Source organism: Cyprinodon variegatus, unplaced genomic scaffold (assembly GCF_000732505.1).
Source record: "Cyprinodon variegatus isolate N-32 unplaced genomic scaffold, C_variegatus-1.0 Scaffold479, whole genome shotgun sequence".
Classification (NCBI taxonomy): domain Eukaryota; kingdom Metazoa; phylum Chordata; class Actinopteri; order Cyprinodontiformes; family Cyprinodontidae; genus Cyprinodon; species Cyprinodon variegatus.
The window spans coordinates 431,644-440,505 of record NW_015150932.1 but is presented as its reverse complement, the minus strand read 5'-3'; the positions used below and the strand labels follow the sequence as shown (position 1 = coordinate 440,505).

At 40.4% G+C, this 8,862-nt stretch overlaps 1 protein-coding gene across 2 annotated transcripts in view; it reads left to right on the top strand.

The window, feature by feature from the left end:
* poldip2 (polymerase (DNA-directed), delta interacting protein 2) overlaps positions 1-8,862 on the top strand; it is a 17,806-nt gene that overhangs the window by 6,478 nt on the left and 2,466 nt on the right. The window contains exons 2-10 of one of the 2 annotated variants that reach the window (XM_015389884.1): positions 839-920; positions 3,075-3,172; positions 3,258-3,360; positions 5,241-5,316; positions 6,273-6,380; positions 6,475-6,611; positions 6,794-6,820; positions 6,893-7,018; positions 8,448-8,527. In XM_015389884.1, coding sequence (XP_015245370.1) covers positions 839-920; positions 3,075-3,172; positions 3,258-3,360; positions 5,241-5,316; positions 6,273-6,380; positions 6,475-6,611; positions 6,794-6,820; positions 6,893-7,018; positions 8,448-8,527 — 837 coding nt within the window. The remainder of the gene's footprint in view (positions 1-838; positions 921-3,074; positions 3,173-3,257; positions 3,361-5,240; positions 5,317-6,272; positions 6,381-6,474; positions 6,612-6,793; positions 6,821-6,892; positions 7,019-8,447; positions 8,528-8,862) is intronic. The other variant, XM_015389885.1, reaches the window with a different exon arrangement.

The following is an 8,862-nucleotide window of genomic DNA, read 5'->3' as shown; positions in this document are numbered from 1 at the left end:
GAGGAGCTTTATTGACCCGTCTGGTGGTGAATTCTGATCAGAAAATATTGAAATGTCGTTAAAAACGTGCAGCTGCAGGCCTCCAGGAATGAGCTCAGTAAATTCATTCCAGGCTTTGACTTTTATTCCACTGATAAAATTCATCTGAAAATGTCTTTGAATTCATTTTGAATCATTTTTAGGGGGAAAAGCAGTAGAACTCAGACTGTGGAGCTCATGAGGATTAATCAGAGGAGCAGAAATCAAGAGGAAAAACCATAAGAATGGAAAAAAGGTTAATTCTGCAGAATAGAGGCAGTTGAAAAACAATCATTTTATGAAACTCTGTAAACAGATTGTTTCTCCGCTGCTTACTGAAAGGTTTTATATCAGTTTGGATTTTGTTTTTATCCGACATATTTAGAGACAACCTGTGGTTATCCTGTTAGCTCGATGCACGCTAACAGGAGAACTTATAAAAGCTTCCCTTTAGGGAGCAATGTTCTGCTTTTGTCCAACAGGAGTAAATTGGACCTTTTCTTATTAAAGGATTTTAACTCTGCTGCTGTTCCTGGATCAGCCGCTGATCTAAGCCTTTATTTTTCTGCTCCTCTGGATAAAATCCGTCCATCTTCTCTGTTTTGTTGCCATATTTCTCCCAGCTAACCCTCTGATGATTGTTTTGTGATATTAATAAAGGCTTGCTGTGATATTAAATCCTCCCCTTTAATCCGCGCTGCGAAGATTAGCCGTTAAAGCAGACCCAGGCTGGGTTTCTGTAGGCGACCAGCTGCTGTCATGGAGTCTCTGACCCCCCGCAGGTTGTGATAAAGCGTCGTTTTTTCCTGTGTTTTGGCAGAAACAGGCCTGAAGGGAAGATTCTGGAGCCTGTCGGTGTGTTTGAAGCAGTGAAGCAGCACGGCAAATATGAAACGGGACAGGTAGGAGGGCCCACACTGCTAAACGTTTACATCCACACAGGTCATTTTGTCTTTAAATAACTGCATTTTTTTCTAGAATTGAGGAGAAAAGTGAGACATTTTGCCAACGGAATGAGACAATTTATATTTAATATAAGTAAACAATTTTATTGTCTTATTTCAGGTGCATCTTATCTAATTATCAGGGACTAAAACTGGTAGTTGGTTCCACAGGAGAGGAGCCTGATAATTAAAAGATCTGCCTCCCATTCTACTTTTAGAAACTCTAGGAACCAAATAATCATCAATTAATTTAGTAATCGATAACTGGAGCGACTCACTTAGAGCAGGAATTATACCAAGATTGTAAAATAATAATAATTTTGCATTTAAATAAAAATATTTTAAAATTTTCAATCTGATCTATCCAGAACTCCTTAAGGGAAAATATTTTAGCAGGGCTCGATGTTAACCATCGCCCCGATCGTCCTGGGAAAGTCGTTTTTATTGTCGGGACAGTACAAATTTCATTGCATTTACCCGCCGGGCAAGAGCAATGATCGCGAATAAAAATTATCAGTCAAAATGACTTTAAAATCACTGACATTCGATGAAAACGACCCAGAAGCGTTGCTGGCGCCATTTTTGTTGTTTTGTACACTTTCTCGTATGATTTGAAAAAGCCGCGGGATTTTCCGCCAGATGGCGAGATTTTTGTCCGGGAATTGGCGGGAGTCAGGCATTTTTTTGTACTTAGCAGGCTAAAAAACAACAACAAGGCAAAAAAATGTAAGTAGAGTAACACACCCACCACATATTTTACCCTCCACCCAGATAACCCTAGACTAAAAATTATTGGTCAGGGATTAGGAAAACTGGCATAACTGTATGCCAGGCTCACAGTGTAAATATGGCTATCATATGGCAGTCTTCTGTACAGTGATACAGGTCATACATTAAAAAAATGTTCATTAATTTTTTTCTCTTAGACATTGGAGAGGTGCATTTAAATGTTATAGAGCTAAACATACTAGATTGGTGACCTGTTATGTTATTATTATTGTCTTGTTGCTGCATTTATTTTGTCAGGGAAAACTAATCCTGAGTCAGTTAAAAGTCAGGGAATTCTGAAATGATGTCAGACTGTGGAAACCCTGAATAAAATAACTATAATGATTCTCTAGAAAAGTCACATTATATTAATAGTATTATCTTGTATAAACATAACGTGACTCTAAAATAAAAGTTATTCATTTGTGACATTGACTTCCGTCTTGTGATTTATCTTAAGTTTTTAACCTGTCAAGTTTTTTTTTAGATTTATAACATTATTATTTATATTTTTCAAGCACACAACAGTTTAAAGCAAAGTTTAGTTTGAAAAGAATGAGCAGGAAGGATTGAAAAGCATGTTAACACGGTAATGTAGGCTGGAGTTCATTATCTGACGCATGCAGATACACACCAGGAACCTGGAAACTTAAAAAATACTGAATTACAAAAAACATTAAAAAAACTAACATGTTTCATTGATAAATATACAAAAATGAATATTAGGAACTATATTTATCAAACATTATAACGGGCAAGAAAAAATTGGTTCTGGGCAAATGAAATGTGAAAGTCACTTGCCCATAGGGGAAGTGGTAAAAATCCTTAACGTCAATGCCTGTTTAGATTCACCTGGTTTAATCTTTTAAAAGTTTTCTTTAAGCAACCTTTGGCTGTCAGATTATTAAGCGATTAATCCAAAAATAACTGACAGATTAATGTTTAGCTGCAGCTCTACGTCCAGGATCGACCGATCATCGATCTTCCAGCATCAGCAGGTCGATCAACGCGCCCCATACTAAGGGAACTGATGTCACTGAGCTACGGAAGCCCAGGAGGCTCCATCAGGGGCAATAAATAAAAAAAAAACAACATAAATTTGGTGTGAGAAGATCTGTTCAACCAAAAGTTCAGATTAATTTAAACCAAAGTGTTTCTGTCAGGATTTAGCTGAACAGTTTTTAGCTGATATCTGATCAGAAGATTCTGGTTTTTAATCCCAGCATCGTCTATAGATCTGTTTCTTCGCGCTGTAGCCTGATCCCAGTCCGTCTGTAATCCCATCTAACCCGCCGGTCCTAATCTGAGGGATTGATCTGTTTTCTCTCTCCTTTCTGTTCTCAGCTGTTTCTCCACAGTGTGTTTGGCTACAGAGGTATCGTTCTGTTTCCATGGCACGCCCGCCTCTATGACCGAGACATCACCCCTCCAGTGTCTGACAGGTAACCTCCCCCCTCCCCACATTGTTTCTGCCTCCAGTTCTGTGGCGTTGAGACGATGTTGAAGCTCTGATGTTTCCTCTCTAAGCCAACCTGAGCCGCCGCCCGGAGCCCACGGCTCCAAGGAGGTGAAGGGGAAGACTCACACCTACTACCAGGTCCTGATCGACACCAGGGACTGTCCTCACATCGTAAGTCTGTTCGACCTTCAGAGAAACGCTTTAATCCAAACCTGCGTTCACTGAGGAGCGTTCAGGTGAAGACGCCACCCATCCATCCTGATCTAAAGATTTAGAACCCGTCCTTTTCCATCCGGTCTGTTTGGATCGCTGTTCCTGGAAATGTTTTTAGTCGTTACCTGAGTCACATGAGTCAGCAGGAATAATCGTTATTTATACCTAAAGCTAATACGTTCGCTGTCATTTAAGGAATTTACCCTTAATTAGTAACACAATAAAAACAATCATTTTCATCGTGATCACTGAGTCTGGGAGCAGCCATTTTTGCCCAAATATAGTAGCCCCTCCCTCCTGCCATCTTCCAGCAGTGACGTCACGGTGCGGTTAGCCTAGCGCCATTCTCCCCGCTTTCCAAGCTAAATCAATGGGAACTACTAGACACATCTGCAATCAACAACAATTATTGAAGATTTCCAGAGGACTTCACCATTGAAATTCACCAGAGCTATAGTGAAACTGACAATGCCCACGTGCATGGCAGCTGGATGCTGGAATACATCGGGGAAAAGTGAAAAAAAGAGTTATTCCACCTTTCTCATTCCTGATCCTCCACGGACGGGTTGGTCGTTGGATCGCCAACTTGAAGAGGGAGGATTTGCCATCGAACTTCTGGCCAGAGAAAAAACCCGTAATATGTAGCCAACATTTGGAAGAAGAATGTTTTCAAGATGACTTGGATAATAGCGCGTTGTGACAAACACCAGATACAGCACTGGGACTTGATCAACAGCCGATACCGCACCGTGACAATGTCACTAACCAGTAGGTGGCAGTAGTGTTCTTTGACAAACATGGATGCCTCCAATAAAGCACATTCACATGAAAATTACTCTGAATTAAAAACACTGATCATTTATTGAACAGGATGGAATCATTTCAGATTTAAAGAACTTTCAGAAGTTTGAATTCTGAATATGAGCGACTTTTCCTTTAACACTTTTAGTCTCATTAGCGGTTAGCATTCTAGCTCGACTTTCTTAAAGTCTGAGATTTGGAAAATGTTGGCAGGAAATCCAGCGAGTTTTAGAACCGATGTTTAAAGTTTAGAGAAAATTCAGCCTTTATGGTTTTTGCTGAAAGTCTCTTTTTCCACCCAGCAGAGTCTTATTTGCTTCCTAACTTCCTCACCATCTGTTATTTCCTTCTGGAATCTGGATTAGTTTACTTTTTAACTCCTAATTTGCTAATTAAACTGAAATCCAGACCAACTTTTGTTCATTTCTAAAGAAATCTCCTGGAAACATGAATCAAAGACCATAAAATGTTTTTACTTCCACTTCTTTGATTCTAGTTCTGTCAGTTTTTCTCTCGATGCTACAAACATTTTACCAAAGACTGGTAATGATTTTACAGCAGAGGAAATATTAACCTATTTATTCTTCTCTAAAGAATATCTGAACTTTCTGCTCCTTTCCTCTAGTTTTTAACCCTAATTCCTTTTAGCCTGATTCCATAAAAATAAACCCTCATCTTGTGGTTCAGAGGAAAAACATCTCATCAGTGGAATTACTGTGCTGCCATCTAGTGGTTGAAAATATTCAATGTGGAAGCTGCTGAAATAAATAGTTAATTACAGATTAGGGCCACTGAACAAATAAAAGTTAACTGATTATTAAATATTTCAGTTTAATATGTGAAAAAATGAATTCAGACTTTTTTCCACAGAATTCTGGCAGCTAGCAAACATGTTAGCATCCAGCCGTAGCCATGTCTGCTTTAGAGACTAGCTCTCCTGTATTAATCACCTTCTGCTCTTCCATTAATCAGATGGCATCAGCAGGGAGGTCTATGTTAGCTAAGCTTCATGTGTGACGGTTTGTTCTGTCCGACAGTCCCAGAGGTCTCAGACTGAAGCCGTGACGTTTCTGGCCAACCATGATGACAGCAGAGCGCTGTACGCCATCCCAGGTATGAAACGATCCGATCAGCAGCTTCAGCCACAACACCTTTGGGAGAGTAAAATGTTTATCATGTTTAATTTACATAAATCTGAAAAAAAGGAAAAACAAAGTTTGATTTTCGATGTTTTTTCCTCAAGTCAAGTCAACATTTAATTAAAAAAATGTATAATAATTATTTTGTAATGTCAGCTTTGCTGCTGGGTCTCAGTCATCAGATAAACTTTATATTGAAATTCATGAACTGTTGGGAAGAACATCCAGGCCAGAATGTAGCAGCGGACATGACTGCAGAAGAAGACGAGCTACCTGATCGTCCTGGAAGCTCATTGGCTCATATTCATCCAGGTCACCATAAATAATATAATTATGGTACTAAAAGTACTTTATATCTATCCTTAACTCACTAAAATAATGCTAATACACATATTTAAAAAAGGTTTTATGACTTTTCTGAGACGATTTTGATGCTTTTTATGTTTTGTTCGTTGAACTGCTTCTCTGACATCATCATGGGAAATGCTCAGAGCAGTAAATCTGATTAAATCATCTTTATCTGCATTTTAGTTGTTTCTCTCTTTAGATTAGACACTATATACCGTAATGTTAACACAAAAGGAATAAATAAAACTCCAAAACACTAGATTTAGGTTTAAATCCAAAGCTGAAGCGGTTATCTCCTGGAAGTAGCTTAGATTCCTATTTCCTGTGCAGATCAGACAGACGACTGATAAAATAGGATTTAAATGCATTATTAACCTTTAACACGTTATAGTTTAGTACGTAGGAAGGGAAAAAACTTAATTTAGATCTTAAAGTGGAGGGCGCTGAAGAAGAAAACATGGAGCTAATCAGAAAATAAAAGCGTCTAATAGACGATCGGTGTGATTAGCTGATGCCTGGAGTGTCTGAGCGGAGCTGGACAGACAGACAGACTGATGACGGTGTCCCTGTCCCCCCCACCAGGTCTGGATTATGTGAGCCATGAGGACATCCTGCCGTATAACTCAGCAGAGCAGGTCCCCATCCAGCACGAGCTGTTTGAGCGCTTCCTCATGTACAACCCTACCAAAGGTAAACGCTCTTCCTCACTCTTTGCTCGTCTTCGCTCTGATGCTGGAGCTCTCTGAGGGAACCTCATTTTCTTCTTCTTCTCTGCACATCCCAGCTCCTCCGTTTACGGCCAGAGACACCCTGAAGGCCTGGCAGGAGAAGAACCACCCCTGGCTGGAGCTGTCTGACGTCCACAGGGAGACGACGGAGAACATCCGGGTCACCGTCATCCCCTTCTACATGGGAATGAGGGTGGGTGCTTCAGCAGCACGCTGCTCTGCCTTCTGCTCAGCTTTATTCCTTCTGCTCAGCTTCATTCCTTCTGCTCAGCTTTATTCCTTCTGCTCAGCTTTATTCCTTCTGCTCAGCTTTATTCCTTCTGCTCAGCTTTATTCCTTCTCTTCTCATGCGTTTGTTTTTATTCTGCTTCTCAGGAAGCACAGAACTCCCACGTTTACTGGGTGAGTAACAGGAAGCCAACGTTTGGTCCAAGCTTCATGCAGACCGACTGAAAATGTGTGGTTGTCCTGCAGTGGCGCTACTGCATCCGTCTGGAGAACCTGGGCAGCGAGGTGGTGCAGCTGAGAGAGAGGCACTGGAGGATCTTCAGCCTGTCGGGAACCCTGGAGACGGTCCGGGGCCGAGGCGTCGTAGGAAGGGTCAGTACGCTTCTGTTACGCTGTACCTACCACATCTGCTCAGGCCCCGCCCCTTCTTATGACATCATCATACGGCAGCTCCACTCAGACAAACTTTTTATGGATCAAATCTCTTCTGGAGTCTAATCTTATTATTCCCTATATTTGCTATTATTTAACATTTCATTGATGATCTAAAGCAGCCGAAAGTAGAAAACAATCATCGTCAGTCTGGAAGGAAAGTTCTGCTTCTAAGGCTGAGCTCTGCTGCTTAACAAGGAGACCAAAACAGTCTGTTTATTTTTATTCTTTTTATTAAGATCTGAGGTCAGAGGAGGACGGATGGAACATCCTAAAAATGACTTTCATAGAGATGTTAGACAAAGAAAACAAATTATTATTCTTGTAGAAAACAAACGGTTGTTTTTGACACAAATTTATAAATATTGTAGCTTAATGTGGCTAACTGAGCGAGCTAAAAGAGGCTAACCTGTTAGCTACAGCTAGCCACAGCGCTACCCAGCTCTTAATATCACAGTCTAACAGTTACTTTGTTCACCAGAAACAGATTTATTTCAGTTTTGTTATCGATCAGGTAAAACTTCATCGGTCATTAGACGCGCTAACGGACGCTGCGTGATGTTATTGTTGATGTCAGGGAAACCGCAACGTTTTACATCATGTGGAAACGTTCAACCAGTCATGTAGCGTCGCTGGCAGGAAGGAGGACCCGAGCAGATCTGGTTCCCTCTGCGGCGCCACTGATCATCAGAAAACAAAAGCTCTGATGCTGCGTTCACAGCCAAGCGCCGAAAACGCTGAAATCTGGACTCTGGATCAAACTGTGGTCGGTTCCTTCGACGCTTTGGTTCATCTGCTCTGATCTGCAGCTTCAAGCTAGAGCAGCCTGGCGTTAAATCTTTGAGTTAAACCTTTATTCACCGCCGCCATGTTTGGTTCTTTTTTATGGACCAAATAATCATCATTAAATTGTCATAAAAATGTTTTTTATGAAATAATGTTTTTAATTTTTATCCATTGCTTGAATTGACTGCATGAAGTTTAGCGTTGATTAATCAGAAGCTTTGGGAGGAGAATCTGATCGTAGCTGTTTGGTAATTAGTTTATTATTTTAAATCAGTTTCAGAAAAGAATAAAGACTAATTTTATCAGAACGGTCCCTTTGAGGTGGATATCGGTCTCTATTAATGACGTTAGACGACCTTTAGTGACTAATAAAGGTTAAATGAAAGTACTTATAAACAATGATCTGAAGTTTCTGAACTAAATAAATAAAAGGCGTCTCTCCTCTGACTTTGTTCTAGTTTTTAATATCTAACAGGATCAGACTAAATATTTTGATGCTGACTGATTTATTATTAAACCGTTTTATTATTTGCTGTTGACTCTACAGCGCCTCCTGTTGACTGGCTGTTTTCTGTGCTTCCAGGAACCCGTGTTATCTAAAGAACAGCCAGCCTTCCAGTACAGCAGCCATGTCTCTCTACAAGCTCCAAGCGGCCACATGTGGTGAGGAAGCCGTCCTCCGTCCTGCTAACCGTTAATAGTTTACAGACAGAGTCCTGCTTTAGCAGCCATCAGACCTGAGCTGCTGCCCGTCCAGGTTAAACACAAACCTTCCAGTTTCTGATCTTTTGGATCCTTCTTGGTTTCATGCTTCTTCTGGATTCTTCTGCAGTATTCTGGGTCACTGAGTTCAAACATGATTCCTGACCCAGAAGCCTCACCTCCAACCAACTAGATGGAAAACTCTGCTGTTTAGATGATCCCTGATTGGATGATTGATCATATTTGGTATTAATATACTTATGATAATATAATTATTATGATACAAAGAAGTAAGG